This window comes from Leptodactylus fuscus, chromosome 7 (assembly GCF_031893055.1).
Source record: "Leptodactylus fuscus isolate aLepFus1 chromosome 7, aLepFus1.hap2, whole genome shotgun sequence".
NCBI classification, from domain to species: Eukaryota; Metazoa; Chordata; class Amphibia; order Anura; family Leptodactylidae; genus Leptodactylus; species Leptodactylus fuscus.
This window is the reverse complement of record NC_134271.1, coordinates 110,901,982-110,920,174: the sequence shown is the minus strand read 5'-3', so window position 1 is coordinate 110,920,174 and position 18,193 is coordinate 110,901,982. Positions and strand designations below refer to the sequence as shown.

Genomic DNA, 18,193 nt, shown 5'->3' with positions numbered 1-18,193 from the left:
ATGTATAAAAATGATTTTAATAAAAATGAAGCTGCAAGACAGAACAAGAAAGACATCTTTGGAAAGTCTACAAGCTGTCATTAGTTTGGTACTGATTTTCCTGCCGACAGACTCCCTTCATGGAAATTCCCAATCTCTGGGTTGAGATCACATCTCCAACATATACCAGGGGAGCCTGGATGCATTTTGGCTACTAAGGGTGCATTCAGACTACGTAACGCCGGGCGTGTATGAGAGCCGTACACGCCGGCATTACGGCAGACTGCCGAACACTTCCCATTCACTTCAATGGGAGCGCTCGTAAACGCCGCTGTTACGAGCGCTCCTATTGAAGTGAATGGGAAGTGTTCGGCAGTCTGCCGTAATGCCGGCGTGTACGGCTCTCATACACGCCCGGCGTTACGTAGTCTGAATGCACCCTTAGCCTGAGGAATCCTACCACCTGGTCACTCACTTGAAGGCATTGTCTTGAGTTCAACCCAACTCTTAGAAACAAAGATCTTCAGTTTCCCTTCTCAAAAAGAAATTAAATGTAGTTTGGCTGCCACATTACTTAGCTGTAACTTTTTATATATTTTGGAGATCACACGACTAGGGTACATAGACAAATTAAAAAAGGCATCTCAAACCAGATGGCACTTAATACTAGCAGAATTATTTTAAGTTATAACAAAGTGAGTGTATTGTATAGCAAGCCATTGAAAGTTCTTTTATGTTCGGTTTCCATTTACTCTTCAACAGAAAGAAAAAGAGTGTTGAGTTTTATTTATTCAGTAAAGGGGTCAATTTATCAGATAACAGGATTTGGAACAATTTATTATAAAATGATAGATTTGGACACTGGTGGTTGTTCGGAGCAGGAGACCTTCAGACCTCATTCTCATTTGGTATTTGTTCAGTACTTTTCATCTTTTTTTCTAGATTGTAAACACATGAGAGCAAAGCTTTATACTTTAATTTATCAATCCATCTCTGATCTGATCTCCCAAAAAAAAAAATTCTGAAAAACACTAAGCAGATACTGAAGTTGAATTTACACCTTAGGGTAAGTTCACACAGGGTTTTTTGGTCAGAATTTTGAGGCCGTATCTGCCTCAAAATCCTGACCAAAATACGGCTCCCATTTAATTCCCATTCATTTGGGCCTGATCCAGAGCGGAGTGCGCGACTAGATTGCCGATGCACTGCACCAGCATCCAGTCGCAGATGCCCGTATTTTGGACCGAAACCTGAGGCGGCCTCAGGTTCTGCTCCAAAAAACCCCGTGTGAACTTACCCTAAAGGGGTTGTCCAGGATAAAAACTAATCTAAACACCTTCTCCCGCCTACTTTCTAAATAACATAATTTATCAAAAATGTATATTCTTCCATATCCCTGGGACGGACATTTGCTGGTTATCGGGTGACTATCAGTTTCCCCGTTTCCAGCAACGTAATGTCACTACTACACGCTCCCCCCCCCCCCCATCACACTTGCCTATATTTCTTCCAGTCTTCTTCCTGCGGGACGGCTCCTCCCTCTTTTCTGACTGCCGCCGCACGCTATAGTCCCAGCACAGCTCTGTAAGGGCGGGTTCACACCTGTGCCCTCTCTTCGCAGGTTTCAGTCTTCTGCCTGAGAAAACTGGACAGGAGACGGAAACAGTCACTTTTCAAACCCATTCATTTCAATGGGTTTGCAAAGTGTCCACCCATGTGCGTCTTCTGGTCTCTGTGGCGAAATCGTTTTTCTTTAATTGGACACAAAGTCAGACATGCAGGACCTAGGGTCCCGTTAAAAAAAAATTTAAATTAAAATAATTAAATAAGGGCTAGTTCACACGTGAACTGCCCGCGCGGGTTTTGACACAGAGAGAGACGCGGCGAGCCGCGTCTCTCTCTTGTCAAAACCCGCCCGCCGCGACCATCGCTGTCGCGGCTTAACCCTCTGCTGTCGGCTCAAATGAATGAGCCGACATAGGAGGGAGCTGCGGGGGGCGGAAGCCGCGCGGCTGAGACTGCGCGGCTTCCGCCTGAAGAAAGGACATGTCCTTTCTTTTCTCCGCTAGCAGCAGCTCGCCGCTAGCGGAGAACAGAAGCCCGGCGGTCTCCATAGACCACCATTATAAGGGGAGGTTTTGGACGCGAAATCCGCTGTCAAAAACCTCCCCTTATACTCACGTGTGAACTAGCCCTAAAGGTTTCGCCACAGAGACTACAAAACGCTCACAGGTGGACACTGACTGCCGGGTTTCCATCTCCTGTCGGCAGAAGACTGTAAACCACAAAGTGGAAAGCGGGCGCAGGTGTGAACCCGCCCTAACCAATAATCCTCCTCTACTGCGCAACTCCAATGCCTGCAGAGTAGAGGTAGACTGCAGGCTGCAGAGAAAGAGCAGCGCTGGGACTACAGCACGCTCCAGCAGTCAGAAAAGAGGGAGCCTATACTGTACATTTTGAGAATTTTTGCCTTTTACCCGCTTTACGTCACTTGTCTAAAACAAGTTACAGAACAAGAAGAGACTAGAGAAAGGATTATATGATGGCATTTATCTCTAATAGGATACATGACAAAGTGGTCTTCACAGCTGGTATGGTCTAAAAAGGGTGTCTAAACCAGAAAAATCATCAAATTACAATATTTATTTATACTTAAAAGGGTTGTACCAAATTAAACTGATCTCTTATCCACATGCATCTGATAGGGAGGCGTCCAACTCTTAGGGGAGCCTTGTGTACCCCGTGTGAATGGAGCTGTTGCATTCAACTCTATAGGACTGCTTCTGATAGGCAAGTGCTGTAAACGTATGGCGGTACAGCCCCATGTCATGAATCCCTTCTACAATCATACAAAAAATAGAAAAAGATATTACTTTACCTTTCAATGACCTCTTCATTTAGCTTAGGTAGAATTTTGTTAAGTTCAGATGTTGCTTTGGTAAACCTTAGGAAATCCTGAACAGTTGCGAAAGTTTCATTCTCCTTGTCCCCATCTAAATACTCAGACATCCTCAATAGTTCCTGTAACTTTTTCATACGATCAGGATCCTCATTTTCATCTACGTTTTTGCTGCTCGAAGAGTCCAGTTCCTGTTCTGAAGTTTTGTCCTTCAAATCTTTACCTGGTCGTCCCGTTACAGTCCCTTCCCGAAAACCTTTCGCAAAGGGGTTGCAATCGATTTTTAGCTGGGTAATTTGGAAGTTTTGATACGCTGTAACAGCAATAAATTCTGTCTGTGGGAAAGTGAAAGTGTGAACATCAGGACCATTAAGCTGAATCACCTCCGAGGCCTTTTCTGCAGGTACCACATGTAGCCGTGGCAAGTAGCGGTGCATGGAGTGAAGAATGATGTGACCATCTTGGTCCAAAATATTATTTGTCAACTTTAGTTTGTAGAATGAAACTGGCTGATGCATCCAATATTGCCCCGTAGATGGAGACTCAGGGTGAATAAATACCCTGCCCAGAACATGTGGATCTGCTTTCCCAGCAGGCTCCCAACACTTTCCATTCCACTTATACCGATGATTATCCAATGGAGTGATGTCCATGACAAGGATGTATTTTAGTTGCGGGTCTAAACCAGACATCCAATAGCGACAATAAGGAAACATCCGCCTTCCTTGCTTTGTTAAGACCATCTCTGTATTACAGCGGTAAAACTCATTCCACATGTTATTATTGTCAAGGGTCACGGTAATCTCCCCAGATGTACAATTAGATGAAAGGAAGAAATCAGATTTAGAGTTATTGGGACCAGTTGAGATAACTGGAGCTACGGAGGATACATCTCTATTGGCCACCAGGATCCCTTCTTCTTTCGAGCCATCGCCCTGTGATGGCTGGAGAATGACAAAGAAGGCCGGAGCAGTTGAAGGTGGTTTGTGTATACTTTCTGTGCCGCCTATCTGATTTGTTTTTTCCTCCATGGTGGCTGTAAGACGTGGACCTTTATACCATCAGCTGTAATGCTCGCTTGTCTAAGAGATGCATCTCTCTAAAAAAGAAGAAAAAGAAACCAATCATTAAAACTATAGTAAGTGCAAACAATCCAGCTCACCAGTCCCAGGGTCGTCACAGAGCATGGATCCATGATAGGTCTAAGCAAGTCCAAGCACAAGGAATACAATCCAGTACTTTTATAAGATAAAGTTATTTAGCTTTATTCCAAATCCAGATTGAATATAGGCTGTGGTGAACATTGGTGAATGAAGTGACCCTGCATGTGGGTTCACTACATTCACCCCTGTTCTCCTCAACATGTGTGTATTCTAATCTGGATTTGGAATAAAGTTGTAGAACTTTCCTTTTTAATGTTCTGAATTGTATTCTCTGTGATTACATTTAGAAACATCTATATATTTTATTTAACTTGTGAGTTACCAGTTAATTAATCAAATAAATAAAGTTTTCATTTCTACATCCATATAAAGAAACATGACTAACTTAGGCCCAGTTCACATCTGTGTTTGGGTCATTCCAGTCCCAACTCCGCATGAAAAATGTGGAGAAAAGCGCTGCAAGAAACACTTTTCTCTCTGTATTTTTGTGCGAATACCACACGGAACCCATTGTAGTCTATGGGGTCCGCAGATTTCCTAAGGTAACCACTTTTTTTTTTAAGCAGACTAGGTATCCGTTTGGGGGTCCCCAAGAACTAAACACATCTGTTGTGGATATAGGCTCGCTTTAATCCTTCTCTCTCCTCATAATGTAATCCTAAACAGACTCAATGATGATGAGAACAGGTCTCTGTGAAAGTTGAATCATTACTTCCAGGTCTTCTTATTCTTATGTTGAAGATAAGCTCTTAAAAGGGTTGGCAAGGAATTATAGTTCTGAGAAAGAAGGTCAGAAAATGTGAAAAAAAAAAGAAAAAAAAAAAGGTGTCCTTCACCGCTGTCCGGTCCAGCGACCCAGGGACTTGTTCTGTTGTTCTCGTTGACACCTAGGAATAGCCTTAAGAAAGGCTGTTAAATATCTTGTATTTGCCGGTGAGACTTGTGTCCACTGTTAAATATCCGTACCTGGCCTTGAAATTGTGGGATAGACTTGTGTCACGTGTTGTAGGCCTTATCCACGATAGGAAGAAGTCAGCTTGTTATAAATCAGTGTAGAGGTTTATTAATATCTTGAAGGAAAACGCAGGAACAGGGAAAATGTCCAAATAACACAAATATCAGTCAATTGTCAATAGCTTACATCTTCAGAGAAGTTAAATCATCTGGATATCTTGTAGTTACAGCTTGGTTCATGCTTGTCATCTGGTCTGGTCATCTGGGATATTCACGACATCTTGTCCAGGATGACAGAGAGGGATGGCAGACAGACCTGCCATAGATTCCCCATGGATCCCCCTCATGGATGATGACGACGACGACGTGTGTGTCTGTCACTCATTTATGTTCATGAGAGTGGGTGTTACCTTCCATGTTACAGCTATGTAGGGAGATTTCTAAAATGGTGTACGCTAACCACACCCATGTACCCAAAATACAACAGATATGATGTCAGTAGAGTGTTAACCCCATGTCTGCTAGAGAATATTGTAAATATATAATATTTAACAAAGGCTATTCTTCTCCGCGTCGCTGTTCCGTAGAAATCCCGGTTTTCGTCGGTATGCAAATGAGTTCTCTCGCAGCACTGAGGGCGGGCCCCAGCGCTCAAACAGCACTGGGGGCATCCCCAATGTTGCGAAAGAACTCTCCAGTGACGCCTCCATCTTCTTCAGGAACGTCCTCTTCATGCGTAGGCGGTCAAACTTGTAGGCCTCGGGCAGAGCAGACTTGAGAGCTGTTGGCACGCGCAGTCGGCTCTGCCCGAGGACTAGAAGTTTGCTGGAAGAAGATGCATGAAGAGGACGTTCCTGAAGAAGGAGCTGTCGCTGGAGATTTCTCTCACAGCATTTAGGACGCCCCCAGTGCTGTTTGAGCGCTGGGGCATGCCCTCAGTGCTGCGGGAGAACTCATTTGCATACCGGCCCAAAATATTGATTTCTACGGAACGGCGGCGCGAGAGAAGACATCTAAAGGTAGGAGACGAATAGCCTTTCTTAAGGCTATTCCTACGTGTCAACGAGAAAAAAAATATGTTTTAATGGTCCTTTAATGGAGTCCTTTAATGATGTTCTCAATACTGAGAAATACAGGCAGATACTTATCCATCATGAAAAATCATCAGGAAAGTGTCTGACTCCAAATTTATTCTGCAGTTTCTCTGGGATTACATGAAGACAGAGAAGGACTTGAGCAAGCTTACATCCACCGAAGGTCTATGCTTATTTCTCCAAGATGACTGAAGCAACCTCCCTGCCAAGTTCCTTCAAAACCTGCGTGAAAGTGTACCTAGAAGAATTGATGCCGTAAAGGGTGGTGACAATAGGTCTCACGATTAATTGGGAATTGTACCTCAATTACAAATAATGAACAATTTTTGTAGACCATGCACACTCCCCCCCCCCCCCCCCTATGACCCCAATAACAGATTAAAATAAGGGTGAAACAGGTCGTAGCCCGAGGTTCTACTGCAAGTAATTGACCATGTACCACCATTATAATCTAACCTCGTAATCAACATTCACCAATACAATTTATTACTAATATGAGGCATGGGAGTCTACAGGAGGTAAATATGTACTGGGCAAACCTTGTGTGTTACTCGCCTCCCTTTGGCTCTGGCGTGGGTACCAATCCTCTTTGGGCCTCAAATAATGTCAGGCATTACTGAGGTCTGTGATAGGGCCTTGGCAATAATGTGGCATTGTGACGCCTGGAAGCCAAATGTTCGCCCTATAGTCACCTCCAGCACTTCCATACCCCTGAACAGTAAATAACTGCGGGCCGCTGACATGCAATGCGGGATATACAGTCATTACAGAACCAGCTTTCAGTTATTATATGATTAGTTGCCCAGCCCTAGGTCACACCAAATATCTGTGATTTAGATTTTTCTTAACACTTATATTTTTGATCGCATTCTAGCTTTGCAGCATTTTTTTCCCACACCTGCCTAAAACTTTAGTACTTACACAGTGCTGTATATAAGAATACTCTCCATAAAAAAACCAAGAAAGAGAAACTAATAACATTGTAAACTTTATGTTATACAACGTCAGTCTATTGGTAGGGTTGTTTTGTTCAATACCTTTCACACCCCATAATTTTTCTCATTTATTTTTTTCACATTGTCAGGTCCATGGCTTTTTTATCTAGTCCTATTAACAGGACTAGAGAACTGTGATTCTCATTCTCTCAGTCATGCCATTCATTTGAATGAGACTGATCTATAGCATGACCACGTGACCAACAGAAGTGATGTCGCTGCCTGCGAAGAAGAAGTGGTGTTCCTTCTGAAAGAAAGTATGCCTGCTCTCTAATAATGGAGAAATCCTTTAATTGGGCCTGAAATTGGTCCAAGGTCCCTATCAATTATGGGCTCCTCTACTTCCACAGACAGAAAAGACAAAAGCAGGAAAAAAAACGACAAAACTTGCAATAGTAAATTTAACCACATTACACTCCCTAAAATTGGCATTACTAAAAGCAATCAGTAAGGAAGCCTTAATAATAGGACAATCCTATAAATATTATACCCATTACACAAGGATGTTTTCCTGTCAAAAATAGACCTGACAGATACATTTTACATTTCCAAATCTGCCGTATACTTTCACCAGAGTAATGAAGGCCAATATAACTTTTCTAGGGGTAAGACCTAAAACATTCTAAAGAATTTGCTGTCCGAAGGGGAATCCAACGCTCCACTTTGAAATTTATAGAGCAGAGCCAGAGCTGTAAGGCCCCGTTCACACGGGACAAGAGGGGTCAGATTTTGGTGCAGAAGCCATGTCATAATCCGCCCCCTCACAATGGTGGTCTATGTGGACCGCTAGCGGAAAAAAGAAACAAGCTGCCATTTCTTCAGGCAGATTCCACGGCTGAATCAGCCACGGTGTCCGCCTCGCGACAGCCCCCTCTGGACTAGGCCCATTCATTTGGGCCTAATCCGGAGCGGAAAGCCGTGACGGGATGCCAGCCGCGACGGACTATGCACACGCGTAATTGCGTGTGAACTAAGCCTAAGGCAAGTCCCCCTGTCAGTGCAGGGATATTGATGATGAAAAGAATGGTAACTCTGCAACCCGGGCACATACTGGCAGAACTGAAAGTACACTGAATTCAGAGCATTTCCAGCTTTCTAGGGGTATATAACTCTGCTAATGTCAGATGACATCAAATGTCCGCATTAAATTAAAGTATTTGACCCAAGGAGTACAGACAAGTGCTACGTTTTTTTGAGCCAAACCTAGGAGTGGCTACAAAAGGAATGGGAAATATATAGGAAGCTCCTACATTTGTCCCTTCTGCTCAACCCACTTTTGACTTTGGCTCAAAATCCGCAACAAGAAAAAGCTGTGTTCCCGCAACATGGGCCCTCAGCCTAACGAAGGTGGAGACAGTGAGGGGAATTTATTAAGATTAGTATTCCCAATGCTAGTTTTACTAGAGACCCCAACTAGTGCAAGGCGAACCTTTTAATAAATCAGGTGCTCTCCTGTGAACCAGAACTGAAACCCACATCAGACAGAAACTGGCGTAGCTTTCTGTATAAGACCTGGTTCACATCTGCACATGGGTTTTTGTTCGGGGAGTCCACTTGGAGACTCTACAAATGAAAGCCTAATCTGCATTTAAAAAAAAAAAAAAAAAAAAAAAAAAAAAATCGGTTACCTTAGGAAACCTGCAGACCTCATAGACAATAAGTGGGTCCATGTGGTTTCTGCAAGAAAAATGTGGAGAAGGGAACAGAATGGACGGAAAGCAGGTGTGAACTGAGTCTTACTCATGACAGTTTTCTACAGTCATTTCTAATAAATATATCAGGCCGGGGTGTCACTTCGTTCTCCACTTTTAAAGAAAAAAAGCATCCAGCCAGATGCAGAACTGATCATGTGCTGCATCCTTGGCACAAAAATGGGTCATATACCAAAGATGCACTACAATTATATAACTGGTGTAGATGGGTCAATAAATTCTCCCGAGTAAATAATATTGCCAGAAAACAGCAGAGGGCACCATTCTAATGTCTGGAATATCTGAGAATAAAAGCATCGAATAGGAGTAAATACAAAGACCATTGAGAATTATAGACTGGATTCAACTAGAAACAATATTCTTCATAGGATTATCCCTTTAAAGGGAGTCTGTCAGCAGGAAAGAAGACTGTCATTCAACCTGTGAAGGGTGGAGCTGGGCAGCAGTTAGTGAGATAATCTGCAGAGTAAACGCCTCAAAATCCCAATTCACTTATAAACTGCCCAAAATGCGCAGCTTTCCACAATAACAGAGGCTTACGTGGAAACAGAACAAGAAACCCTAAAAGGTAATGTGGATAGCATAGTGTCGGCTGAAAGACTCCCTTTAAGGCTGGGTTCACATCTGTGTCTGGTATTCGCCAGCTTGCAAACCGGTTTAAGAGAAAAATGGTTTGGTACATAATGGATTCCAAACAGGGCGTGTTCACACCTGCGCCCAGTCTCCGCTTTGTGGGTTTCCATCTTCTGCCCAAGAAACTGGACAGGAGACGGAAACTGGTGGTCAGTGTCCGCCCGTGAGTGTTTTCTGGTCTCCACGGCAAAACCGTTTTTTTTTTTGTTTTTTTTTAACCGGAGACAAAGTCCTGCATATCTGACTTTGTGTCCAGTTAAAAAAAAAAAAAAAGTTTCTCCGTGGAGATGCAGAAGACGCTCACGGGCGGACACTTTAGGGTTTAAAACTGACTGACGGTTTCCGTCTCCTGTCCAGTTTTTCAGGCAGAAGACAGAAACCTGCAAAGCGGAGACCGGGCGCAGTGTGAACTCGCCCTCTCACAGTGGATATCCGAATCAGGTTTTTAAAACGGATTAGTCAATGGGTGTCATTTAAAAAAAAAAAAAAAATTGCCTGTTTGTAATCAGTTTTCCATAGGCCTCAATGTTAGAATAAACAAAATAAAAAAACCTGCATTGGTTGCTGCCTGTCTGGAATCCTTATTTTTAGGCCCAGTTCACATCTGCGTTAGGGTTTCCGTTTGGGGAATCTACTTGGGGACCCACCAAATAGAAACCTATATGCATTAAAAAGCGTTTATCTGGGAAACCCATGGACCCCATAGACTATAATGCGGTCCGTGTGATTTTCGCACTAAACATCTGGAGAAGCATTTCCTCTCCACATGTTTTGTGCGGAAACCACATGGACCCCATTATAGTCTATGGGGTCCACGGGTTTCCCAGGTAAACGCTTTTTAATGCATATAGGTTTCCGTGCGGGGGGTCCCCAAGTGGACTCCCTGAACGCAGATGTGAATTGGGCCTTAGTACGAAGACAAAGTCCTACAAGTTCTACTTTCCTCTCAGCGCAAAAAAAAAAGCAAAAACCAGACGGACATGGCACAAACTGATCGAAGCGGATCACTTTTAAACCATGTTGGGTTTAATCTGGACAGCAGCGTGCGCTATGGTCAGTCCACATGCAGATTACCGCCCGTTTTGGACATAAGGTTTTTACAAGTCAAACATATTTTTATTTAAAAAACAAAACGTGTTGCATGTGTAAAGACTACACTACTAAAACGTGGACTGCAACACCACAGCAAATGCATGCACACTACTGCTAAGTGTGAACGTGAGCTAATGGCGTCTAATGAGCTGATCTAGCAGAACAGCAGCATGGTAGAGCCCTGTACACACGCCATTCCCGCACACACGAATACCCTGCAGCACACGCTCGGACCTGTGCGTTTAGTCTCTGGTGTGTACAAGGACGGACAGGCCTGCACAGACTTCACGTTTATAACAGGAAAGCGCAGGGACAACAGGAGTTTGAGGCCATTCACACAATCGTCGGTATTATTGTCCTGTATGCGATTTGTGGCCCATTGTGCAGCGTTCACACCAGGACAGAAGTGTACAATATGGAGTTTGGAGTCACGTCCTCACACACTGCTGCGCACTCCTCGTCACAGCGATCACCTCCCCGTGCACAGGCCGCGCTGCCCTGCCAGCTGTGCCCCGTACTCGACGGTCTCTGCATACCTCACGTGCTCCCTGTCACAGCCGCCGCCGGAGCTCAGCACCATCCTCCCCGGCTCCCCGTAGTTACCCCGCGTTACTGCCCTCTGGGATGTGCGGGGCTTTTCTTTTTTTTATGATTTAGTAACTATAAGCCGCTCAGTCGCTCGCGCAAGCGCAGATGTCGCCAGTGACGTCACCCACCTTGCATCTGCGGCGGTAAGAACACGAGGTTCTCATCACGTGTTGTTGCCGCCAAGACAAGACCGTGGGGAGGAGCTTATCGTGTGAACACTGCCACACCCAGGTCGTATCGCGTATTGCCTGAAATTTGATCTGTCGCTGCGACGCCCACTCTAGGGACACCTATGACTGCAATGTTCTATGGTGGACATGGATGGCATCATACTGTGACTCTACAGCTCCTGCTATTCCATTGCCTATTGGGCTACACCAGGCTGTTACTTAGGACTGGCTGTGTCCCTATTGTTATTAGAGTAAAGCCACTGATCAGAATGTATATCTCTATTATATAAATAGGAATTATATTCTGTATGTATATATATATATGTACACGTTCATAGGTATGTACAGATATATAGAAGATAACTATATACTACATATATAACATATCTAGATACAGATCTGTGTGTGTATGTACATTACCAGTGGCGTACTTAAAGTCTTGTGGGCCCCACTGCAATCTACAAGGTACAAATGAGTTTTATTAGCATTACCAAAGAATAGAATGTTTGGTGTTGCCAAAGCAAAAAGAAGGTTGGGGTGGTGGAGGGGGATGGGTACGGGGTCTGTGGGTTGGTGGGAGTTTCAGTGTCTTTAGGGTTGCCTCGTTCTTGTTTGGGACGTTTGGGTGTCGGTGGGTATGGGGGGGGGGGGGGGTTAATAGTCCATGGGGGATGGGTGGTTTGATAGTCCATGCGTCTCATCTTCCTCTTGTTTGGTGTCAGCTGGACACGTATTAGGCAGCAATCTCCACAGTGGCCTCTTCTTCTCCTAGTAGGATGTAGAGTTTCCTCTTCTTGTCTGCAGATGTGAAGTCTGTAATGTGGGCAGAGAGCCTTTGGTAGTAGACGGCCCTCACAGCTGAGTATTTGGCAATCTTTTGTCCGGGGCCCCCTACCTCATCCCTACAGCGAATTCTTGATAGTGATGGTTACTGGTGCTAAGTAGTCTAATGAACCTTAGTGTGGTTAGAGTAATCTGTGGGTCTCCTTGGTTTATGGGCCAGATGGAAGCTGCAATCTCAATACTGGTGCCAGTGCTTATGGGCGCCGATGTCACTGCACCCGTTGCACCCCCTCGAGTTTTGTACCTGTACATAATATTGGATACACATCTATGTGTATATTATATACGTACAGTAAGATCGCAGCACTGTTGATAGAAATAAAAATGCTATTCCTCCTAAGGGTAAGTTCACACAACAGAAGTTTTGTGACAGAAGCCCGTGATTTTTAAAGGCAGGCAGAAAGACTCTTCTTTTTTTAGCTAGTAGAAAAAAATAAGCATCCTGTCTGATCCTTGAGCGGATTCTGCTCAAACCTCCCATTGGCAGGAAGATTTCCGCTGCGGATTTTGCATAGTGGCCCCGCAACTTTGCCATGTGAACCTTCCCTTTTTTGCTTGGCGAGTTCTGACGGACAAAACTCTGTGTCCCTTAAGAATGCAACCTATTTGGCAATTCCCGAGCAATGAATGCTGCTAAAGAGGACCTTTCATGGTCCGGGACACAGGCAGTTCTATATACTCCTGGAAAGCTGACAGTGCGCTGAATTCACCGCACTGTCGGCTTTCCCGATCTGTGCCCCAGGTAAAGAGCTATCGGTCCAGGTACCGTAGCTCTTTACAGTTAGAAGGTCGTTCCTGACAGTCAGGTACTTCCTTCTTCACAGCAGCGCCTATTGTGCTGTACAGTGTGAGCGGGGAGGAACATCCCTTCCCCTCCTGATAATACTCGTCTATGGACGAGCACTGTGAGCAGAGGGAGGGGGCGTTCCTCCCAGCTCACACTGTACAGCGCGATAGGCGCTGCTTTGAAGAAGGAAGTACCTGACTGACTGTGAGGAACGCCCTTCTGACTGTAAAGCGTTACGGTACCAGGACCGATAGCGCTTTACCCGGGGCACAGATTGGGACAGCCGACTGAATTCAGCGCACTGTCGGCTTTCCAGCAGTATATAAAACTGCATATGCCCCGGACATTCCTATGTGGTAGGCAGAAAAAAATGAGTTTTAATGATAGGATCCCTTTAAGCTGTCCCTGCTTTTATAAATGCTTGTTCCTGATAATAAGTCTGTCTATTGGGACACCCGCAGCCCCCTCATGCTCCAATAGTTTAATAATCCCTGCGCTACCAGAGGTGGTGCATGGCTTTTGTAAATGAGTTGCATTCTCCGACAATGCCATTTGCCTACATTGAAATCTATGCCATGAGCTAGATGCCAGTTTTCCTCAGAGGAGACTCGGACTATAAATCCTGGGATCAACGTCTTATCCCTAGAAATCTAGCAATTGAAAGGCAGATGTTGGGGGAGATATATGGGAGCCATATAAAGCTGCCACTCTGACCAAAATCTGACCCTATTATTGTGTGTCCTAGTGATTCCTGCCTATGAAGACTCCCATCAAAAGAATTTATAATTGTACCCCCTTTAATAATGTGACCTTAAATGACATGTTTCATTCCCAATAGCGGGGCTCATCAGGGGACAAAAGCACCTTGGACACATCGCGGAATGCTAACAATGCTGCTAGTTATAAAAAGCTTCCACCAGCAGCCATAGATGGACAAAAAAGATGGACCAAAAGATAAATAGTGCTGTGTAAAGAAGGGACCTGTTAGTGATCCTAAGGCTAGATGCCGAGCTGTCTTTTGTTCGGATCCACTGGGGACCTGAATGATGGAGCGCCAGACCGCTAAAACAGCCGTGTGATGGGTATCTGTCATTTTTATACTGAAACCAGAGGATAGAAAAGTCCTCCATGTGGGACTTTTCACTCCGCCGATTTTGGCACTTTCTGCAGCAGAGAGTCCAGCACAGATGTGAACCTAGCCTAAGCCTTGTGAGTTATCCTACCTAGTAAATATACCTTATATAACGCCAGGAAATACAATGTGCACATGTCAAGGCTCCTAATAAGTGATGCAATTGTCTGAAAAGGTCAATGCAAGATATATCAGCTATTGATCAGGGAGGGGAATAGGCAAACTGTGTCCATCACCTGTAGTGAATGGTGGTCCCTATGTCATATAACAAAAAATATACTGGCCAGGTAAACAGGGGAGTGGTTTGTGGATAGCGATTAACATAGGTTTCATATTCAGATTGGTGAGAATTCATTGTGGAGCTTTAGAAGCCTCTGTAAATGAAGAAAAAAATCCATCTCTCCCGGGATCCTGATAAAACGGAGCTTTTATTAGAGCCTTCTAAAGCCGTGTGTACATAGCCATGCTGGTCACACTGCACTTAGTCATAGAATACCAAATGACAAAAACAAATATATAGCATTCCTCTAAAATATAATCCAATCAGGATACACATTAGTCTCGTCTTAAAACCCCAACACAACGTGGCCTCTGCCAGACATTACCACAAAGTAAATAGCAATGTAGAATTTGGCAGTGCTGAGAAAAAGAAGGATATAATATGTAATAACATCTATGTACACAGACATATGGCTAACCAATGCTATACATGTAAGACACTTCAATGAGAATAAATGTGAACAGAGTCTAAAAGTAGTATAATGCACGTTGGTCTGCAATAATAGTATCTTACCTCTTGCGATGCATTAAGACCAAATGTGAATAGGGGCTAATATATTATAACTTAACATGCATTAGGACTCTGTATATATATATATATATATATATATATATATATATATATATATATATATATATAGTAGTATAGTAGCTGTGGAAGTCTTATATTTTGACATACACTACTGACTAATAATGATATATATTATCTTGATGTGCATTAAGATCCTTTGGATGTCTTATAACCAAGGTGAATAACCAAAAAGCCTTGCATTTCAGTAGTATATGTTTATGATCACCTCCACATGAGGGTTTCAATACTGTTTTGAATGATATCCATTATTCTGGTCTGTCGGAGACACCAACGGGCCTGAAAGCCCTCATCCATTATAAACTGAAACTGCCAGATGAAGAAGTCAGACATGCAGCAGCCTTTCATCCCGTGATATTCGACGGTCACTGCGTCAGATGGTGACAAACTAAAGCCAAGAATCTCAGCCATAAGGATGACAGTTCTAGTTGTGATTCTTTTACAGATATAAATTGAAGACACGGTTGGGATGGTAGAATTGGTTCCTATTGGTGAGGTTTAGTCATGTATACTTGTACCTATAATGATAGTATTGGATGCAATTGACATACTACATACAGAGTGGAATATATGTATTTATATGGATTAATATATAAAATTATTTATGTCGTTTACTATGGACGTACCTGCCATGAGGCGACATCCTTAGCCAGTGCTTCTTGGCACAAACTGAGAGGCGACATTTTTTTATTTTTAATTGGTAGCTATCTTTTACAATTCTGATCCCTGTACAGTCCGGCCTCAGCTTCTTCTTCCAGACACCGCTAAAACCTTCTTCAGCATCTTCACCCTGGTGGCAGAAACGGAGGCCAGAGATAACAGGAGCGGGGATCGGTGAGTGAAATATCATCTACTACTTGTTGGATTAAACTAATAGGTAGCAGCCAAACTAATACAGCATCAGGAGAGGTGAGTAAAAATGGCAAACAATGACTCACTTATCCTGGGTAAAAAATATGCAAATCTATTCTCCAGGATGTAATTAGGAGAACAGTGCCTCTGTATGCTTCCCTCTAGAGGGCAGCAACCCTAACATCATGCATGACTCAGTTAATAAGCCTACTATCATGATGTGGATTTAATTGCCAAATTAGTATTTCTATTCCAAAAGGAACAGATTCCCAGCTATGGGCAGCGCTGTTTCGGTCTTTTGGACCTCCTCAGCATAGCGCAGGGATACTGATTTGGCAGAGTGAGAGACTATGGACCACTTATCCTGGGCATCTCATAGTCCCCCAGCATACTTTTGAGCCCTCTTCCAGTCTGCATCGGATACCGTGAGATGCAACGTGAGACCATGAAGTTTCCGAGGAGAGGCAAAGTAAGTATAAGTATTTTTTATTTTTCTTCACCACGCGGGTCTCCCTTTATTATACTATAGGGTCTGAGGACACCCCAAACTATAAACGCTTTGTGGATGACGAATCCCAAAAGTTTCAGGTTTGGTCTGAGTCTGAAATGTTTGGTTGAATCTAAATCTAACATATCACTTTGGGGGGTGGGTGGTCAAAAAGAAGAGGGCAATATGATGTGTGGGGCCCTAAAAAAAAAAAAGGGCCAATATACTAAAAAGTGATTTACTGTGAGACGCATGAGATCCCCTGGAAGGCTGAAGGGAAAGCGGGGGCAGCCATGAGCAGGAATAAGTAGGCCTGCAGCAAATCTAACAAGGTTTGTCTGGCGTTTCGTTCGGAGTGAATACATCTGAACTGAGATGTATTATACTCTAGGGTCTGAAGAGATTGGACACCCAGAGGAGGTGAACAAATATAAAAACCAGCCCTCTCCTGGGCTCTGGCCCATGTCTTTGGGCCTCTTCAATGATGTCACAAACGTTATGTGGGTCATTACTAGAGATGAGCGACTATATTCGATTGCATACCTCTCCTGCATAGTTTTTGTTGTAAAAAAAAAAAAAAAAAAAGCGCCAGGGAAGGTGGGAGGGGAATCGAATATTTACCGCGTGTTATTCGACCGAGTGCACCAATAACTATGCAAAGGGAGTTATTCGATACTACTAATCGATTGAATACTACTCGCTCATCTCTAGTTATTTCGGCATTACAGAGTATAATGATGCCAGCGTAATTCATGTCTGTGACGTAATTGAAGAAGAACAAAAATACATGCCAGAGCCCAGGAGAGGTACCGCTGGTTTTTATGTTTGTCACCTCACCTAGATCACCGATCATTATACTTTGGGGTCTGAAAATACCCCTGGGTATAATAAAAGCTTATAGGTGGTGAGCCTCAAAAATTTTGGGTTCTGCCGAATGTATACTTTGTGAAGGGGCCGCTATGGGACAATAAACTGTGTGAAGGGACCTCTATGAGACATTATATTTAGAGTAAATGGGATGAAATACTGTGTGTGGGTGGGGAAGGGGTCCCCAAGTCAAAAGTTTGCTAGGGGGCCCAGTCTTTCCTAGTTACGCCCCTGTGTTCATCCCTGTACATGCAGTACTGCAGCAGTCGCATGGCTGTACGTGAATCATCACTGAACAGGAAAATTTCTTTATATATTTTAGTTCATCAACCTTCCTGCCTGGACAACCCTGTAATGTGTACCAGTGTGACGGCAAAATCCTAGAATAATATGACGTTAAGCATCTAGTGTGAACTAATGGCCACAAGGTGTCAGTGTACAGTTGTTGTTTTTTTTTTCTTAAATTTAGATTGTGAGCCCCACATAGAGCTCACAATGTACATTTTTTCCCTATCAATATGTCTTTGGAATATAATAATAATAATACATTTTATTTATATAGCGCCAACATATTCCGCAGCACTGTACAATTTATAGGGTTCAGATACAGACATACATAACAAAGAATGTCATTTCACACAATGGGACTGAGGGCCCTGCTCAAAAGAGCTTACAATCTATGAGGTAGAGGGGGTGACACAAGAGGTAGCAGGGGCGGCATTGCTTATACAGTGTTCAGACAATTTTGTGCATTAGGAATTGTGATAGGCTTGTCTGAAAAGATGCGTCTTTAGTTTGCGTTTGAAACTGTAGAAGTTGGGAGTTAATCTTATTGTCCGGGGTAGAGCATTCCAGAGAAGTGGTGCAGCTCGGGAGAAGTCTTGTATACGAGCGTGGGAGGTTCTGATAATAGAGGATGTAAGTGTTAGATCATTGAGTGAGCGAAGAACACGGGTTGGGCGGTAGACAGAATATGGGATGGAAATTCATGCAAACACGGGGAGAACATACAAACTCCTTGCAGATGGTTTTTTTGCCCTTGGCGGGATTTGAACACCAGGACTCCAGCGCTGCAAGG

General features: G+C 43.6%; 1 protein-coding gene across 1 annotated transcript in view; it reads right to left on the bottom strand.

Moving 5' to 3' along the window:
• Nucleotides 1-11,190, bottom strand: part of MGA (MAX dimerization protein MGA) — a 69,718-nt gene extending 58,528 nt beyond the window's left edge. The window contains exons 1-2 of the mRNA XM_075282806.1: nucleotides 11,058-11,190; nucleotides 2,858-3,977 (exon numbers count right to left, since the gene is read on the bottom strand). Of these exons, the coding sequence (XP_075138907.1) occupies nucleotides 2,858-3,909 (1,052 nt within the window). The 5' untranslated portion in view covers nucleotides 3,910-3,977; nucleotides 11,058-11,190. The remainder of the gene's footprint in view (nucleotides 1-2,857; nucleotides 3,978-11,057) is intronic.
• Nucleotides 11,191-18,193: the final 7,003 nt, after the last annotated feature.